Here is a 21,064-nt window from a genome sequence, read left to right as displayed (position 1 = left end):
CGCTCCATAATCTTCCCCGGCACCGAGGTCAGGCTGACAGGCCTGTAGTTCCCCGGATCCTCCTTCCAGCCCTTCTTGTAGATGGGCGTCACATTGGCAAGCCTCCAGTTGTCCAGGACCTCCCCCGTTAACCAGGACTGCTGATAAATGATGGAGAGCAGCTTGGCAAGCTCCTCCACCAGCTCTCTCAGCACTCTCAGGTGGATCCCATCCGGCCCCATAGACTTGTGAGCATCCAGGTGGTGTAGCAGGTCATATAGGAAAGTAGCAGTACAATAAGAAAGGATATTCCTTATCATCCATAGTATAGGCCTCAAAGCAATACCAGCTCTGCAGGTGCATGTCTATACACACCACATGTGCTGTATGCTGTAAGGATCAGACATGCAGAATTTCTACAGTGATACCAAGTGTTTGCATCTTCTTTGCAAAGAGATTTAGCTATGTGTCGGTGCTTTGCTTTGCCTGCATGTATTCGTCAGTACCATGAAACATGCAAGTTCATGCAAGCTTAAAACTGTGGTCTTGTTTTCCTGATTGTAGTCGCGTGACTTGTGTAAGACTTTCTTGATTCACTCCTTTGTTTTAACTTCTTCAATGGATTGTATAATATTAAGTTTGTTCCTAGAATGGAGCCTGGTCATTTAGGTCAGTGATGCCATAACTCAACTACCTCTCAGCTTGTGGTAGTTTGTACGTGAAGTCTGTTGCTCAGAAGGAAGTTGTTTAAGATGGGCAAAGTCATAGCAGTTAGGTGCGATATGCATCTTAGCTCTTTGATAAGCTTATAGAGCAGATATCTGTGGTCAACTGTGGGAGAAATGATTTTTCAGTCTGGGGAGAGGACTCTCCCGTTGGTGATCTTTCTTTAGAGCCACTAAGAGTATCTGGACTGCATAAAGGTACAGGATTGTGATACCAAAAGTAGTGTCTGTGCATATTGGGTCATTTCTCCAAGAAAATCTTGTTTCTTGTGTTTGTTTCCATTAATTCTACCAGTGCTGCTCAGAAGCATGTGGATTTAGTAATAGGCTATTCTAACGTCTTTAATGAACTAAGTTAAGTAGTGGTTGAATTCCCTTCTATTAATGAAGACTGTTCATTGATAGTCTTCTCTTAATGTTGGTGAAGTAAGATCAATATAGATACTGAATCAGTGTTCTGAAAAATATTAACAATTATAATATTCTTTCTTTTTCAGTTTTCTCCTTGTGTTTGGTTGCTTGATCTTGTCCGTGTTTTCTACTATTCCTGAACACACAAAACTTGCCTCTGGTTGTCTCTTCATTTTGGTAAGTGAAACTTCTAAATACAAGACAGTTTTACAGATACTTTTATATACACACAAATCCTCTCCCTCACCATGGAGAAAATAGTATAATTCCTGAATGCTTTAAGAAACCAGACTTTTCATCAGGATGATGAAAAAATAATAAAATAGAGGATTCCACCATCTTCTTCTTTAAAAACAGGTCAGATTGTATGAAAGTGTTAATAAAGTACTGTATTGCATCCTCCTCTTTGCTTGAGAATTGCTGTGTTTTATTACTGATAGTTTTTCTACTGCACTTTGGCAGTGACTGAGCATGAAAGACCTTTGATACTGGTGCTGCCATTTATAAAGTCAGTATGTAGTAAGAAGCATTTACACTTAAAATAGGAAATAATTTTGGTATCTTAGATACCAATTTGTGCTAGCTATTGGTAGATACTGACATTTTAGTGGCAGTTGCTACAGTAGGATATGGTAGTTTTATTATTTCTTCATAATACATGTTTTTGTATTATGTTTATCTCTCCTTTTTCCCTTCTGAGGTAGATGTAAATGGCTTTAAGCCCTAAAAGTGCTTAGCATTTTTCATGCATTGTATGGATGCCACTTTATTCATCTGCTTCTTGATGGGCCATTTAGTTCTGCAAGTGATGGCCTGAGGATAGGTGGTGGTGATCATTAAAATGTCACTATATACCCAGAGTTACCATGGTTATTTCAGTTCCCTGTATACAGCAGACTGTGGCTCGCTAGGTAGTGCCTGGGGTGAAGTGACTGTTGACAAATGCCAACATTTTAATTGTCATCACTGTATATATCCAAAATCCCTGGTCTTCAGAACAGCTCCCTAATTAATTATGGCGTGAGCAGGCTGATAAGCATAATTATGGTGTATGCTATGTCTCTACAACACAATGAACTACTGCATCAAGATACCTGAACTAAACATCCAGAGCTGGCTAGGTGCAGAAGTGTAGTGCTCTGCTCCATTTGGTGGTTTCTTAGCAGGGCTAATTAGGGAGAGCCGTGCTAAGTGTGGTATTTTTCTTCCTAGCCATATTAGACCTTTTTCTTGAGAAAAGATCAGGTGGCATTAAACCAGCTGAAAGTGATCAGATTTAATCCTATACTCATACCTAGTGCCATTATTTACATATCTGAACACTTTGCAAATGGAAGTTTGTTTGAATGTTTTGCAACTAGTTATATTATTGTAATTGCTACTAATTGCTAACATTTTCTGGTATAGAAAACAGGAAAATTTGATTAGTCTGAAAATACCTTATTTCTAATAGCAGGTGCTTTTGTGACGAGTAATCTGTTTCCCTGTATACTTATGCAAATCGATTGTAGAAATGCCATTTGTTCTGACATAAAATATGCATTTCCCATAAGCCACATATTTGTTGATTGTGTTGGTATGCTTACCGCTGCTGATTCCTCAGCTGGCTGATAAACACATTCCCTGTGCTTTGCCACGGCTCACCCAGGAGCCTGAATGTGGAGGAGCTCTGCAAAGTCCTGGGTTTGCTCCCACCACCGGGCAGAGGTGCGATGAGCTCTGCTAGCCGATACACCAGTCCTTGTAGAGGTGTCCATCAGTGGACGGAGCTGCTCGGGGTCTGCGGCGGGAAACTGCAGCACTTTCTGCTACTGCGGCTTCAAAGATGGATTTTGTCCATCTTAACAGTTCTGACTGTACATCCTGTGGCACCTTCTGAACACAGAAATGGTCTTAAGGAGGAAGAGGGTGGATGGTTAATCCTTGAAGCATCAATACTAGCCAGGTCCAACATTTCTATGCTATAGCCTAGTGTGTTCAGCAAACCCTTGGCAGGAATAAATCTAGTGATGACAAATTTTACAGCTCCTGCTGTGGGTCTCTAATGGAGAAAAATATAAACACAGCAAAGTATGAAGTTCCAGAAGCAGGCTAAAGCTGACTGGTTTATTCCAGTTTGCTGATGCATGATTTGCTCCTTCTCTGCATACTGAATCATTAGCTGATATTAGCAATGTTATCAAAGCAGGCTTTTGCAACCTCAAACCAAGAGAGAAATACATTTCCACATTAACTCAGGAGCAGTTGTTTTGGCTGTGCCAACACATAACTGCAGTCACTAGAGTTTTTGCAACCTTTTCCCTGCAGTGATTCACACAACTCTTACAAATGTGTCATTTAGTAGAGACAGTTGTATTAACTATCAGAGATCTGGTTTAATACTGTTTTGCTTCATGCTCGAGATGGAAGATGTATATTTATTTTCTAATGAAGTACCATACAAATACAACAATCCGTAGAGCTGCCAGATGGGTTTCTGTGAACTGTTTGCTTCGCAGATTTATTCCAGATGGTCCCCCCTACAGCCATGTTAATTGGCTAAAAAGCTAATGTAATGTTCCTTCAACTTAATACCTGAGCTGCTGCCTGCACTGGCACGTGTGGCTTTTGACATATTGCAGCTAATCACAGTTACACAGGGAGGTTAAAGAGAGAAGTGTAGATGAGGTGAGCAAACCTTTCCCTCCTTCTCAGAAAGGCCAGAGGAGCTGAGAAGTTTATTGTTCTGCAATCAGTCAATTCCATTTATCTCCCCTAGCCTCGCCTTACAAGGGAGCAGAAAACATATCTCCTAATCACTGCATCCTAAGTAGTCTCTCAGAAAAATACAACAGTGTGCGATAGCTCAAAGTAAATCATTGTTTAGGAAAGCAGTATTAGCTGAGAGCTTCTGAGCGTCAGCAGAGGTTAATGGACTCATCTGGACTGCAGAAACGCCTGAGCTCTGCTTCCAGAGCCGACGCAAACCTGCCCCTCTGCGTCATGCCGTACCCAGCCAGGGCTTCAGTTCTGGCATCTGCACAAGTACTACTGTGTTCCTAGGCATCTTCTACTTATCAGGGGGCCTGTCAAGGAAAACACGTTTAATATTTGAATTTTATGCTTAAAATGAAAGTCCTGCAGATAAGTTAAGTGCATGTTACATAACAGCAGTGTTGGATTGTTATATCAGTAATTAATTCGGGTGGATTTTTGTCCAGAAATAGTAAGCCTAACCAGGGGGAGAGCATCAGATAAAAATCCTTATACCTACAATTATAATTATGCTTTAGCCTCGCCTGTGCACAAAACTTCTGGCGCTGAAGTTGTAGCAGTGATATAGCCCAGACAGACAGTGGAATAAAACCCACTTCAACATCAAAAAAGCCACAAGCAGCTTAAGAATCCAACTAACACAGCAAGAAAATAATCTTTGGTGTGTTGCTGATCTCGTACAAGTACGTTTGCTGGCACTTTATCAAATAATAAACACAAGGGAAGTAAAACTTAGGCTGGGAAGGCAAAATCAAATCTTTTGGGAAAGATAGCCAAGAAGGAATATGTCTGGGACTGGAGGTCATTCACTCTCATGACCAAACTCTCTATATTTTCAGATCATTTTCAACTAAAGCTATGTGAATAACTGGTTCACTTCTGTTTGTTTGCTGTCAATTCAAGAAAATAAATAAAATATTTTGAGTTGACCCACAAAGATTTGGCAAACCAAAAAGTCCAAAAACAGTCTTGGATCGGATTAAATGTTTCATTTGACCTGGCATAAAATGTTATTTGTGTATTTGAGCATTTTAGAACTATTGGCTTAAAAGTAAAATTGAGACTGTAGGAAAGAAATGTCATTTTTATTTGAAGTGACAAAGCATTCAATTTTTTCCATAATTTTCATTTTTAATCATGATGGAGAGATTGCAAAACTTGTGAATTTCTGCAGGACTGGTTTTGTGCAATCTCTTTTGGTTTTTTCTCTGAAAAAGGTTGGGGTAGAAAGTTGTACCCAGTTCTGTAGAATAAGGGCCTCTGAAAATGTACTCTAGGAACACATTCTTCAGGCAGAAATAGCTCCCAAAGACATAAAAGCAGACAGTGTGCAGTAGATGAGGCTAGCTTCTACATGTACTGTGGTCACTTATACGAATCCAAAAGGACAGTCTAGTAAGTGCTTCTAGCAATTAAGATCTTCCTAAGATTTTTCTCTTCTAACATTTTCCCATAAAAGGAACGTAGAAAGAGGATGAACATTGATTAAAAAACATCGAGTATAACTGCCCCATAGCAGACAAGCACATATTTAATTTGTCTCTGCTCTAGGAGAGTGAATCCATCCACAGAAATGTAATCATACAAATCCGCTACAAAATTTTAAAGCTGGGCAGAGTGGATTTTAAAAAGGGGAGATGGATAGTGCTTAATTCAAAAAGTAGCATTTTTCAGTTTAGATTTACTGTCCCAGAACTTGAATCCTCTTGCGATGCTTGGATAAAAGACCACCAGACCTGAGCAGAGGACTGGATGGATGGCTCTATAGGACCAGCTAACAATGCATAAAAGGAAAAACTGAATGATCTTGAGAGATTTCAATTCCAGATACACTTCTAACAAAGAAGGTAGGGTATAGACCGTATGTTAACTGCAGTTTTGTTAAGTCTTCTCCCAAGAGAAATAGATGAACTGATCCCTGAGCTAAAAAATCAGTGATTTTCAAGTTTACTAGAGCTTGTAAAAACTCAGAATCCGTGTTTCTCAGGAAATACTCATTTTCAATGTTTTTTTCATCCCAAATCAAAGCAAGACTTCAAAATTTCAAAATTTCTGCATAGAAATAGCTGAAAAATTACGTCTGTTAGACATACAAAACTGATGTTATCAAAGGCAGAATAAGAGAGGGAAATGTAATGTTGATAAGGTCAAAGCCTTCATGTTTTCAGTCTTGTTTGGATTCATATACACTAATATTATAATAAGGTGATAACATGGGCATAAAACAATTCAACCGTGTCATAATAAAATACCTGTTAGCTTTGAAAGAAAATATTCTTGCCTTATCAAAATAAATAATTTCATGTCTTTGCTGATTAAATTGATACTCTCCTATTATGTATACTGATTTCATCAAATCAGAGCTGACTATTGTTATAAACATTTGGACCAGATCTCATTACAACTGCTTGAGAATCTTTGTGTGCAGAGTAGACTTCCCATTGGAAATGTAAGTGCTGGTTGCACTTTTCTGAAACTAAAAATTATCAGGAGCAAGTCTGACAGAAGGCAAAAATGTAAATGAAAAGGTGAAGTTATTTAAAAACATGACAGTAGATGTCCCCAAAGCTGTAATTCTTCTGTCAGAAGGCAGTGTTCGCAGTACCAACCAACCAACCAAGCTCTAAAACAAATAAACACACACTGTAGCTATGGAGAGAGATGAAAGTAACAATAAAAACTATTTCAGAACAAAGGAACATGGCACCACACATAAAATTGTAAAGGTACCTATGAAAAATCTATTGTCAACAGTGCTGAGAATGATAAAATGCACTTCGAACACATCAGAGAATAAAGACATCTCGATGTCTTTATTGATACGTTTCCGGGCTTGATTACATTGTCAGTAACGTTTTGTCCTTTCTTTTCTTTTATTCTTCTGTAGTAAGCATAAATAACCTTTGTAAAAAGAATGAAAAATCACACATTAAATGGAATAATTTTTCTCTTGTAATTAAAAAATGCAATATATTATAGTTCTATTGGGAAAGCTTAAATAGGTTTGATGACTAAAGGTGACTAAAACAGCATTATTATATGTGATCTGCAATCAGGGCAAAGAAAAATCTCAGAACTGAATCACTTAAAGAAGGTAGGATAACTATGAACAGTTACTTCGAGTGCTATAACATTCAATAGGAAATGCAGTAGAAGGCAAGAGAGAGTTTCAGAGCCGCTGCCAGAGCGTTTCCCAGGCAGGCAGAACTACCAACCAGGTACACTCCAACAAGAAATCTCCATTTACTGTGCAATGTTAAGATCACTGGAATTGCCACAAGTCAATGGCTGCTGGATGAAATACCATCCATGAAATTATTTTCCATTCCCTCTGATTGAACAGGGCATGTGTAGAGAAATGAGTGGTATTGTGCAATGAAGAAAGATGGATGGAAATAGCAAACCCACAAGCAGTGTTAAATGTAACACAACTCATGACTTGCTACAATTTTAACATTAAAATGACTAACCTGTAGTAAGAAAGTCAGTGTTGGTTTTTTAAATAGGTACCTTGCAATCTTTTATATTCTTGTTATCTGTTCCTATATAAGAGCTGTCACGTAGCTTATCTTGTCCATGACATTAAATGGCTATATGCAGAAAGTCAGGAGAGAAGATGCTAATACTGTGAACAGTTTCTGATTCCCTTTGTTTCCCAATACAGGGAGGACTAGCACTCAAAGGTGGAGAACGTATTCTTAAGAGGGAAAAGGCTGTCCGTGTTACTCAGAAAAGAGCCTTTTAGCCAGCCATTCAAGGGGCCACTTTCTCTAGGAGAACACAGAATCTCTATGAAGATTTTGAGATTAAGAGTGGAAAATGGGGAGGATTAGATGTTAGTGATGGGGTGTCAGGATTCAGATTAATAGGGATATAATTCTTTGAGGAGGGAAAAGCACGTCTCCTTTTAGGCTAATCAACACATTGTGCTAAAGGACCAAACCAGCTGTCCTGGACCTCCTTTAAGGACAAACGAGCAACACTCCTTGCACAACAACTGCTCTTCCATGATATGTCTTCCTTCTTGTTTTATCAGTTTAAGTGATAACAAGGTAGCATGGGAAACCACTTCCAAGTCATAAGTGTAACATTTTCCATAGATGTAGATTTGTAATAGTTTATGCTAGACTCTGCAGTATTGAATTTTACTGGCTTCAGCTCTAAGTTTGGTAAAGATCCAGACTTGTTATATGGAGAGCAAGTGCTACCTCCTTAAAACAGGCAACAAACAGTTTAGATTGCAACAGTAAAAATGGATAGATATTAAATTCTCTATCAGAAATTCAGACCTGACCCTTGTTAGGGAAATATTGATTTGCCAAATGCAAATGCAGAATATGTCTCCAGAGGAAAGCCAAAGTACATGGTTATAAATAATATGTAAGGAAAAAGCCTACCAAACAGTAAATTACAAAAGGAAAAGAATGCTGAAAAAGGCAGAACATCAGTGCTATGAAAGCTGTTTGGAAACCTAGGGAACACCCACCATCTGAGTAACATACAGAAACCATAATCCACTCAGTCACTTTGCACAGATGTGACAAAGCATACAAAGACATAGCTTGCTACAGTCAAAATGCGAATTTTCCTCAAGTGAGAGAAGAAATCTGTTCACAAGATTCAGTATAAAAACTGTGAAGTCAAGCAAATAGGTATCAAAATACAGACAAAAATATCTGTAAGGATCCAGAGCAGGCATACTTATAATACAAAAATCCAAAGAGAATTTAAAGCATGGGTGATAGTAAATACACAGACACACACTGAAACTAAGTCCGGTCCTGAGGACCGTGAACTGTGCGTGAGCTGCAAAGACAAATTAGCAAAATAAGTACTGGTCATTTTAAACTTACAGGCTTCCACGGAGTGCCTAAGGAAAGGGTGTATGTCACGGACAGGATAACAACTTTGGTATCAAATCTGAACCAGACAGGAATTGGCTGATTGCACCATATGAAGATATGATCACGGGAAATGAATGTCTCACAAAGATATATATATGTTTTTGAGAGGATGTGGAAGGTGTTTGTTCTTTTCTTTTTCCAGGAGACCAAAATTCCATAAGCCTTGAAAAAAGATAATAGGAAAAGCTGCAAAACATTCAGCAAATGGCATCATTTGTAAAACACAAGACTTGGTATACTGGCTCACAAAGTCTAGTTATTGGACTGAAAAGAGGGGACCAAGTCAACATTTTCACTCAGCCTAAGGAATTGGATAAAAATATCGTAACCAAAGACTTGTTCAAGTAACAGAAATATTTGGTGAGATGACAGAAGTTAATATCTTCAAGAAACTGAATGCATAAGAGGGTTTGGGTTTTGGCAGTTTGGGTAAAGTGCCTTCCAAGTCCAGTTTGCCAAAATTTACCAATTGTCAAAAAACGCTTTTTTAAAATTGCTTTCTGAACATGTTTGGTACTGGAAATATTTCAGTGTATATCATCCCAGATGCCCATAGGTCTCCCAGTGGTCAAAACATGCATTGATGTCCTCCTAGGGAAGCTCTGTTAATGAGCATTGTGAACTGGGAAACTGCAAGAAGAAATCACTTAAAAAAAGAACACAGCAAATATCATTTGCAGAGCCTCTAGGATTTAACAACACCAAACATGCTAAGACCAAAGAATAAAAGAATAGCTATCCTGTCCCACTCTGCTGTACAGCATGTCAAATGTTATCAGTTAATTCACATACATGTGTTCAGCCGTAACAATTAGCCTAAACCCCTTGCATCAATACAAAATTAACATGGATGCCAGAGCATAAACGGATTCAGAGTCTGTACTGGCTCTGGCAGCCATTCCGCATTTCTTCTGGATGCAGCAAAAGATATCAAATTCTTCACAAACATTTCAAAAGGAAGATCTGGGAGCTGTATTGCTACAGAGACATGTGCTTGAACGTCTGCCTGTAACACGTGACATCAGAAACGTGACTACAGCAGAAAAAAATGCGTGAAGAAATCACAAAGGAAATGCAAAGGCCTGGGTACAGCTGTACAGAGCTTCATTGTTTTCAGTATGTGGATAATTTTAAAACCAAAATGAGACCATTTACTGCTAATATCTCACCACAGAGAAAGAAAATGTGAACAAGCACAAAGCAGGATACAAAAATATTTGGAAAGTAGGAAATTATTCTATAGTGTGAGTTTTATGGCTATCGTCTTCTTTCAGGAATTCTTTCAAAAGTGTAGTTGTACCTGACACACAAACAAATGATCTGGCGCAAAGCAGTGAGTGTAAATGGGAGGGACTGGAAAGAGCCGTGTTTGAGGTTGATGCTCTGTCTAGGGAAGAGTAGGACAGACATGATGGGCGGTGAGGTCAACATTTCCCATTGCCATTTTCCCAATTTGAAAAAGGGTTTTCAGTGATCGAGGAAGACCAGGGTCTTCCTCGAAGAACCACAGCCACCAAAAGCCAAAAGGAGTTTTGGGATGTGTTTGCCCACACGTGCACTGCGTAATCGCAGTAACCGTGATGGCCAGCGGCCGGGAGCACAGCTGCCCAGCGCACCTGTGTGGCACTCATTCCTGTGGCACCAGCAGATCCTCAGCGGCCGGTCTGTGGTTGTAGTGTAAAGTGGGTCTGCTGATCTGGGCAGGCAGAAGAGTGTCTGTCCTTCCTTCGTGGATGCTGAGGAAGATTAACGCAGTTTCAGTGCTAGGAATCGTGTATTGGGTCTGATATGGTAAATACTTGTATTTATAAGAGATGATGAAAAACATAATTAAATGGCAGCTACCTAACTCTGGTGCGTGCTTTTACTGTCTGATTCAAAACTGGATTTACCTGACATAAAAATTTGGGGCTTTTCTCTGTTGTAAGTCAATAAAGAAAAATGACTGATAGGTGCCATTTCAAGTAATAAACACAAAAAGCTAAAAGAGAGTTGGATAGCAGAAGTCCTACATAACATGTGGCTAATTAAAACTAAGCATATCACTGGGATTTTAATATTATATCAATAGACTTGTAGCTGTGTATTATATTAAATGGCACAGAACTGATTTCTCAATAATCCTCTATTAACGTAGAATCAACATGGGAAATCTTAATCATAATTTGGAAAAGCAAGTGTACTAAAAGTATCACATTCATTATAAAACTGATAAATGACAAAAAGGTGCATAAATTTCATTTCATGCTCATTGTGTATTGCACTGGGAGCTGAACTGAAGGCTCTGGTTGTGATTTATATGCCACTAATAGGATCTACTCTGGGTTATGTTTTCAGATTTATGGCTGCCTCTCCCACTGTTAAACTGCAGTTGGAAAGAATTAAAACATTAGTTCCCTAAGTGTATATATGCACGTGTAGATATACTTGTTAGCTGTTCAGATCAAAGATCTCCCCTTCTAATGCTGAATCAGGAATAATACAAATGTGTATTCAAATTATACTATTATTTTGAACAATAAAGTATGCACATATTCATATCTCCTGATTTTAGTCTGGAAACTGCCCAGTACAACAGAATTGTCCCCAGTCCTCCACCAGCTTCTGCATCACAATTATTTAAAGCTCAAACCTCCCTCAGGTTTCTCTGAGACAGACTAGTGTTGCGCTTCCCCTCACACCCCGATAGCATCTGTTTAAAGTGTAGAGCCCAACTCTGGTGCTAGGTGCTTTGAATCAGTAGAGGGTTTTTTTGCTTGAGAGAGGGATGCAGAAGCTGAGGTGTTATGTTCTTGCTTTAATTGAATGAGAAAACAATCTCATCCTCTTTGACGATGAATAATAAAGCATTGCTATTTGAATAGTATCAGCTATTCATCATGTGTCACCATAAAGAGATTTTAGCAGCTGGTGACATTCTTAAACCAGTCAGCCATAAATTAAAAGATGAGAACATGTTTGTTCTCCCTCTTTTCCAGCTGATTTGGAAACACTGGACTTCCCTGTTTATGAGTTTTTAGGGAAGAGGGGGCACTTCCCGAGCTCTTTAGATGTACTCGCTCCTCCTGTTCCTGCTGTTGTGCTAGTGTAGTGAGTCTGTGCTGATTTACACCAGATGAGCATCTGCAGTGCAGCTACACTGCAGAGATGTTGTCTTCAGTAAAGAAACACTTTTGGCCTTATTAAAGTTTATTTAAAGGGATTAATTTGATTTATTCTAGTCCATTTCCCGGGCTTCTGACAATATCACTTGTTGATCTAGTTCTATAAGCTCAAGGCAGGCAGCTCCTTACATCAGTCTGCAGCTCTGTTGTCCTTCTTCACTAGCTTTTAGAACACTTAACAACACAATTTCCATGCAAGAAATATAATTAAAATAACAGTAGAGCCATTGTCTTGTGGGCGGATTTCTTATATCCAAACCTCAGCTCATTTACACATTGCAAAATAACCAGGAGCATCCTAGAAGAACAGCACAGAGTGCTCAACTTTGGTCATTTTCTCATCTCGAAAATGGTTCTAATTCCCAGAAATGACGGTCTACAACCAAGGCACCTGATTTCAGCAGCAGCAAATTATTTTAAGTTTTAATAAGGAGTTATGTTAATGAACAAGAAAGCTGTGATAAAAACAGTTTTTTGCTGTTATAATGATGTTATGCTTAGGGAAATCCTTATCATTAAAAACTACCTGAGAAGTATATTAATGCAGACAATTTCAGCAAATCATCACTTGTATCCTAATTAGATGGGGGGGGGGGGGAAGAAAAAAAAGGTGCTCATTGTAGCTGGATTGTATAAAGTATGCTTGATTTAATTAATTATCAACCCTGTTCATTAGAGTCCTCCAGGACTGTCTGTTAATAGAAACCTTGCTCTGGATGACCTTTTATTTTCCTTTCCTGCCAGTTGTGTCACTCTCATTGTTCCAGTGGCAGAGCAACCAAGGCCCATGCAGCTGTAAAAAACTTCAGGAGCACACTGGCACCTCTGCTCCTTATGCCAAAAACAACTGAATCTTTTAAGCCCATATGTTTTAGCCTTGCTTCTCCTGCATATGCATAGTTCCCTGTGACAACTGGAGCTGCGTAAGCAGAAACATTTCAGAATGACATCAGTATGGATGCACTGTGCTTTGAGAAGGAAGAAGGACTTTCCACTGTCTGAAGCATCAATGCGTCTTCCATAGCAGTTACTGTGGGGGCCTAACTGTGAGCTTAAATATCAAAAAAAGTTACAGATTGTGGTAACTGTGGTGCAAGGCCAGATGCAGCTGTGATCGGAAAAGGACAAGAAGATAGGGGAAAAGGAAGAAATGGCAAAGGCCAGGGCATCCCTGCTCTACCTAGGAAGGGAAGGGTTAGGTTTCCAGTAAATCTAAACTTGCTCATCAGTTCAAATACAACCTTGCTGAATTTTGAAGGAGGAGAGATTTATCAACAGTGCAGGATTTTTCCATTCTGATGTAAATGTTATTAATATCAATAAGTAATCCAAAATTAATGAGGTTCCATCATATTATACGTAGGACAGAGATACTTGGAATGCATCATTTCTACAGCAAGCCTACAAATAATATGAGGTGTAATGATTTATTCCGTCACATGCCTTTCCGATTATGTTCTGATTTTCTGTTTCAATTGCTAAGGAACTAAAACCAAATTATTTAAAAGCCTAGATTTATGCTTAATTTTGCAATAAGCCATTCCAAATGAAATTTAAAAAAAACCAAAAACCAACTCATCTTGTTTGGGATGCATCCTTCCAATTTTTGTCCATGGAAAACCAAGAACCTTGTGACTGTGCAGCTGCCATAGGAAAAAATAATGTCATTCCCTGGCCTGCATTAACCTTGACAGAGATTTGACTTTACATTGTGACTGAGTGCACTGATTACTAAAACATTACTTCTTTCACAGTGGTGTGGGATTCTTTGTTTCTTTCTGTTTTCAACTGGGACCAATCCAAAATACAACAAAACTGTCACATATACTACTATGAAGAGTTTCTGTTTCAATGCATTCACGTTTTCTAGGAAAATCCTTTTCCTTTAGACTTTATTCATGATGATATGTATTCTCTTCAAAAGCAGTTGTTCTTTGAGGAAGTAGGAGTGACCAGGATATAAGGATCATTTTGAAACATCACTACTTCAGAAAGTGCAAAAATAAGTGTGAAACCCCACCTCCACTTTGTTCAATGTCTTTTCTGTTATTAAAGCTTATACTGTATTTTAAAGCCTCCAGAAATTTGGTATGTGTGGAAGAAAATCATATACAGTATTTTTAAAATCAGCAGTTCTTTTAGCATTCCAGAGCCGTATTTACTGTATTTGAGCTCACTTACTATAACTACAGTGGCTGTTGTTAAAATTTACTTAAGTAGCAGAAACTTCAGTAAATTTTGAAAGAATATCACCAGGCATAAATTCGTAATGTTGCAAGAAATGGTAACTATTTTTCTCAAGGAATGAACAAAAATATTTCACATTGTTTCTCCAAGAAAAATCTTATACTCTTACCCCACCGTCAAAAAAAACCCCAAAAACTTGAGAAAACATCCTTTTGCTCTTTTTCTCTCTCAGAATAGATATATCTCCATGAAGTTTCTCTTTGTAGTACATGTATAAGTGTTTGTGTGTGAGAGACAAATAGGATTTCTGCCTCTGACACACGAGGACACCATGTAATACAAGAGACTCTCAAACACGTGCTTTCAGCTCACAATGACTTTTTCCATCTTGGTATAACTGAGCAAGCATAGCAAATAGTAATTGCTAATGGTAGTGCAGACGATGAATACAAAACTGCATAGCGCTAATAGGAACCAGAATAGTAAACTACCAAAAAAAATTACCTCTTTTCAACTTCTACCAGCAGTTTTGTGATACTAATTTAACTGTATTGAAGCTGTAGACCAGTCATTCCGGGATCATCAGGTGCTTTCTGTTCTTGCCAGTTCTCCATCGGAGGTCCTACTGGCGTCTAGAGTATGATAGAGGACATGCTCCTGCGTGTGTGGATCAGCTCCTGTAAGATGCCTGTGACAATTTCAGCGTACTTACAAAGCACGAGGTGTTTCTCATGCATCTGTACACACAGTCTGTTTTCCAGGGAAACAACAAACTTTAGTCAAATGGAATGTGATTAGATTTTAACAAGAAAAAGATTTTATTGGAAGCAAAGAATGTTTCATGCTTCGCTGGCCTCCTCTCCTTCAGTATCTCTTACTCCTGCCCCAAAGAAGAAACTTCATCAGGAGAATCAGATGTCAAATGGCCTGGATGCCTGCCATCAACCTCCATAAATTCGGAGACATCATCTAACAATGTGTAAACCAGATTTGACAATTTATGATTTAACTACCACTATAAAAGTGATAGTTAAATAACTAAAATACATAATCTTCCTTTTTTCCAGTTGGCTTCTTGTCCATTTTATTCTTGGCCTACAAAGAATTTCCTACAAGGAAATGTACCACATAGTAGCCAACTATTAAGAATTATTGTTACTATATGAAGAACTTTTTCCATTTTGCACATAATCCTTTCTAAAGTTGTGCAATAACTCTGTCCTGGAATCAAGCTGAAGTTTCTTGTAGTAGAATGAATAAAAGGAAAACCTTAAACAGTCACACTCATTTTTCCATGTGTTCTTTTCTGACAAAAAATGTGACATTTTCTTTAGCCATGTTTTAGTAAAGGGATCTCATTCTGCTTCTGTGATTTAGGCATTCAATACAGGATTTACAAAACTGGAAAAGAACACACTGAAGAAGGTTCTAAAACCTCTTTCAATGTGATGTAGTTATACAAGCTCACATGTTTTAGGAAGGAATACTATGTTTTCAAATTGTTCTATGACAGCAAAAGCAAATTAAATTCACAATGTTTCAATGTACTGCCAGTGATCATAAGCTAGTAAAGCACCATTACATGATAAATATTAATAATGCCATTTGTTCAGGCAAATTAATGCCCGAGTTGACATACGTGGTATTTACAGCCTTATTGGCTTCCGGAGTTGTAAGGTCTCACAGTCTAAAAACATGCAAAATGTTTATTGGGAAAAAGTCAATATTGGATCAACCCTACCCTTGCAAATATTCCTCTAATTCATTTGCAGTGTTTTCTTACCAGTACCACACTAGTCCTCATCCTGTAGAAAAAAAACAAATTAATTGGCTGACAAGGAACAGCTTTCTCCTGGACGTGGAAATACGTTCAGCTGCCAAATAAAATACAACTTTCATCCTCTTCTTCTTGATGAACTGCTTAAGAAGTTCCTTCAAGTACTTTTCTCCTTCTTTTGGTTAACACACAGATTTTTATTTTATCATTTCAAAACCCATAATTTTATGATGGCATTCCAGAAGAGAATCTAAATTGTTTATAATTTCATACTAGTGTGTATGTACTATATCACTGCATATTACAGGCATTCAGATTTCCTTAAGGTGTGGAGGTGAATTGTGCTCCAAGCTCTATTGCTGCAACTCTGCTGATCTCACTGTTGTAGTGAAAAATAAAAGTTGCATAAATACAAGTTGATGCTATTGAAATGGACAATCTTAAAGAAGGTTCCAATGTGAACGAAAAGCAAGCCAGACAAACAAGGCAAGATTTTTAAATGCTTTCATTCACAAGTTGTCCAGGGAAAGTTATACCTAGTATGGACATTCATTTACTGTCTTACAAACAATTGCATACCCATTGTATGTAATTACATTTGCATGTATCTTAACCTACTTCTAGGAACAAATTGATTTCCTAAATGCTTCTGCATCATCTTAATCACTTCACCTGTATATTGCTACAATGAGAATATATCTATCAAAACATTCCACCTTCAAACTAAGAACTAATTTTATGGATGTGGATGTATAACATATATTCCTCACTAGCTGTCTAAATTACCTGTGGTCTGATCCACAATATCCAAAGTCACTGTCTATTTCGCTTTGGTATTTTTTGAGTGTGATTCAGTCCTTAGCGTTTCATAGTTAGTAGCCAATCTTAGCAGATACTTAATGTTATTCAGGTTAGATTTGGACCCTTCACTGGGAAGCTCTAGGGACTGTGTTTTGTGTGTAGATGTGCAACCATCTTGGGGAACCGGGTCCCAAGTTTGGCTTGGGATCTTCAGGAGCTCAAGGTATACTGGTAGACACACACAGTGGTCATAAGTTTCCTGATGCTTCAGTGTTGGTTATCTGTAACAGGCATTTTTCTTATTTTCCATTTCTAGGAATTTGTCATGATTGTTGTCTTTGGTTTGGAATTTATTATTCGTATCTGGTCCGCTGGATGCTGTTGTCGATACCGAGGATGGCAAGGAAGACTGCGCTTTGCAAGGAAACCATTCTGTGTAATAGGTGAGTGTCCCAGCTCTAGTTTATTTTAAGATAAAAATAAAAGCCTCCCCCCTTCTGTTTTGCTTCTGAATGAAAACTAATGGAATCAGACTGTTTACAGTAACCAGATGTAAATCCAGAATAGCTGTGTGTCACCTGTCATCTGCCCAAGGCTTTTCTACATATAAAAGTCCCTAAATACCAGTCAGCCCATGTTTCTTACGTTCCTCCAAAGACATCTTCCTATGCATGTCATTCAGCTGGCATGTATATTGAAAGAATGAGGGACTGAGAGCTAATCTCCTTGAAAATCATGGGAGCTGTATGCATTTAATGGGCATGAATATTAGACATCTTATATAAACATGCATACATACCATGAACATATGGTATTCACCTTATTTAATCTCTGTGATCAGACGTGTACACTGCAATAAGTTTGAAAACCTACCTAGAAATGTCTTCTGTCAACATTGCTGCTTCCTGCGTTGCTGCTCTCTGCATGACAGTCCAGGTATCTGCTCTGCCAGTGACTCTGGCATAGGATATAGCATACTTCTACAACTATTTCAAGAGACTCTTCCTCCCCTTCTTTGATCTAGAAATTCTCTCTGAGAATGGTGAATAGGCCCATAACCAGTCAAAACCCTATTTAAAAAAAAAAACTGCAGGAAAATAGTTTCCCAATAAAGGTTGAAATCAAGCATGGCTAACCAAATTAATCTGATAATTTCTTATTTTTCTAATGGTTTGGAGCAAAGGCTTTTTACAGGACATCTGTGGAACTTCAGGATATCAATGTCCCAACGTCTTTCTCAATCTCCTTCCTCTCTCCAGCCTTTAATTTCATCTGCTTGTATCTTAAATTAACTTATAGACCGATTGAGGCAGGAAACACATTCTCCCATGCATCTATACAGCAGCTATAACACAGAGTCACATGCTTACAGCAGTTACACACACAGGTCTCGGTGCAAACAGTGAATAATAATATTGTCATGTAGATGAATGCAATCCTGGTCTAAAAAGGAGTTACGCATTTTCACATGGCACAGAAGACTGGTGCACTGGTTAGGGCTAACGTGTAAAGCAAGCTTTTGCCTTCTGCCTCATTCCCTGGTAAATCCACACCTTCTCCCACTGAGGAATTCCTGCAATGGAGAAAGGGGCTTTAGCAAGAAGTGCATGAGTAGGTGGAAAGGCATCGCAGACTGACTCCCCCTCAGAAAGAATCACCCCATCTACACTATTGTATGACACTGTGGGAGAGGAGGACGTATGGGGATTGGCCTTGTTTTGTTCAGGCAGCAGGGGAGGTGGGTAGGTACCTTACCCCACCCCGTCCAGCGCCAGCTCACACACTTGCCCCGAGGTTCCCACGTCTGGCCGAAAGGAAAGTGGAAAGAAAATTAAAAAATCTTCCCAGCCTTTACCAGCCACCTGTCAAGGGAAAGCTAGAAATTCAGACATTCGCTCTCCCTGGCATCAACCCGGCTACTCTCCTTAACCAGACTTACCATTATTCCAAGATTTTGTGGTGCACCTGAAACTTTTCAGTAGTTGGGTTGTCAGCACACAATCACACACTACCTCAGCCATTTAGAACTTACTAGAAACATATACATCTTAAAAGAATTTTAACTTAGTAGAAGCATTTGACATCCCAGAGTGGTTTGCTGCTCTCCCAAATGCTGTTGTGTGGGGACACTAGCAGTTTGTTCGATTCAGCTTTCGTTTTTCCTCCCTTTCCTGTTTCCATTCAACTGGTGAGTTTTCTGCCAGTGATTAACTTCCATCTGAGGTGTTAATTCCCAGCAAAAGTGAATGGAGGGATTCTTCCTTGTTCAAAAGTCTGCATGTTATCATGGGTTGACTGACGTAGATTTTCCCCCTTTCCATTAAACAGCCCATAGCTACCCTCCTACTGTTTCTGAAATAGTTCAGGCAGGTCTCCTGGCACGGGCCTCAGTGAGTGTTGGGGTTTACTTCATTTGATTGTGAGTTTTCCTCCTTTCTCTGGAGTTCACTTGCTCTTCTTGTTGCACCTATGTTCATGTAGGCAATCTCTAGCCTTAAAAGCATCTTCTCTGTCGCCCTTGCTAGCACTTGCTAGCAGAAATAATTAGTAGCCAACAGTCTTTTGCTTGTGGATTTCTTCCTGTGCTGGTTCACTGGATGAAAAGGGAACTTTGTTCTGCAAAACACTGTACAGCTACTAGCACAGCTTCTGGAAACTAAGCCAGTAGCTTGAATTTCTTGCCATTAATTATTCTGTGTCTCTCTTCTTCCGCTGATTGATTTTTGTCCATTTCTGGACTTTGGCATCTCTGAAAGGAGCTTCTGATGTTCAGCATCTCTCCAGATTTGATCTTTTGAGGAATGACCTTTAGCAAGTCATCTTGCAGCTCTTGCTACATAAAGTAACTACTTGCCTGACACTTTGGCTTTGCCGTCATGGCAAAGTGTGCCCTAGCAGCAAAGGCCAACAGGCTGTATTAGCTAGAGCACCAGTAGATGAAGACACATTATTATCTCCCTTTACTCAGCACTCATTAGACCACATCTAAGATACTGCACCCCATTTGCCCCCTCCAACACCATACATGAAAGACTTCAATAAACTGGAGTGAGTTCAGTGACAGCCACCAATATGATCAGTGCTGGAGCATTTGCCCTGTGAGGAGAGGCTGAGGGACCTGGGCTTGTTCAGCCTGGAGAAAGGATGGCTTCAGGGGGAACTCAGTGAACTCAGTGCTAAGGTCTCCTTAAAAGCACATGGCCAGTTTCAGCCTATTACTTTTCGTGTGTTTTTTTAATTATTTACTTACTCATCCATTCAGTTATTTCTTCTACTTATTGTTACAGTGGAACAGCAATATTTTAGAAGACTTAGTCTGTTTACTATTAATTAAATTTGCTATATATCTCCAGCAGATCTGTTCTCTGATTATTTTTGTGATCAGACACAAATCACATAGGGAAATGGCCTAAGAGCTAGAAATAATAAATTTGAGGATTGCCTCAAGGGTCACATTCAGACAGCCTTTATTTTTTTCCATTAATAACCTAACAACCAGAAAAATTTTATTCAGGGCCAAAGCTCTGTGCTTACGTTAGTGTGTCTACAATGTCACTACCCTGACAAATTAGTTCATCAAGCATCGCTGTGTGCTTCCAGGTTAGTAATGATATCTATCAAATTATTTGACAGTTTTGTACCCTTGTTTATTTTTGTGAAAATGGGAATAGTAGTGCAGTATTAAACCTTGATTTGTATTTTGTTCCTTGTCAGGAGTTACCTCCCATCCCTTATATTCTCTGATTGTGTATGAGCTTGTGTACGTAATGTAAAGGGCACACCAACGTACCCTCCCAGGCACTTAATGTACTTAAAGATGTACTTACTTCTGCAAATCCTATATTTCCCGGGGATATCAGTCTGAATCTTGGCTGTGAACACTGCAGAGCAATGTTGCTGTGTTATGCTATGCAGAAGAGTAGCAATCCAGGCACCGCATCTCCTAACTGCTGCCTCCCGGGGCCAGGAACGCCGATGCCCGGGAAGAACTCAGTGTCTACCTGTGCCTTAGGAGGAGCCATACTCCCTGAAGATCCCCGAAATAAAAAAGGATGTCTGCTGATTGGGAAGAAAGTATGGCATCCCCTCCCTGTAAAGCCATTCAGGGACACTGAAATAAATGAAGAGCCCATTGTCCTTTCTCTGGCAATGGGCCTCCTAGATGGTTGCATGTGACCTGACAAAATTAAACTTCTGGCCACTGTCCTGTGCGTATAAGAGGTTTTACCATCACAATGAAATCTCAGTCTGTGAGATTTCTCCTGTGCAGTGGCACATTATAAAAATAATGGGGGATAATAACTAACAAGCTGAGGATCAGAACAGTAAGATCCTGCCAGTCTCACCTGCACGTCTGAAGTC

At 39.1% G+C, this 21,064-nt stretch overlaps 1 protein-coding gene across 1 annotated transcript in view; it reads left to right on the top strand.

The window, feature by feature from the left end:
* Nucleotides 1-1,202: 1,202 nt before the first annotated feature.
* The window catches only part of KCNQ5 (potassium voltage-gated channel, KQT-like subfamily, member 5), a 91,772-nt gene continuing 71,910 nt past the window's right edge, over nucleotides 1,203-21,064 (top strand). The window contains exons 1-2 of the mRNA XM_009333150.1: nucleotides 1,203-1,292; nucleotides 17,019-17,145. Coding sequence (XP_009331425.1) covers nucleotides 17,028-17,145 — 118 coding nt within the window. The 5' untranslated portion in view covers nucleotides 1,203-1,292; nucleotides 17,019-17,027. The remainder of the gene's footprint in view (nucleotides 1,293-17,018; nucleotides 17,146-21,064) is intronic.

Source organism: Pygoscelis adeliae, unplaced genomic scaffold (assembly GCF_000699105.1).
Source record: "Pygoscelis adeliae isolate BGI_AS28 unplaced genomic scaffold, ASM69910v1 Scaffold57, whole genome shotgun sequence".
NCBI lineage: Eukaryota > Metazoa > Chordata > Aves > Sphenisciformes > Spheniscidae > Pygoscelis > Pygoscelis adeliae.
Note: the sequence above shows the minus strand (reverse complement) of the source record. Positions and strands in the feature narration are given on the sequence as shown.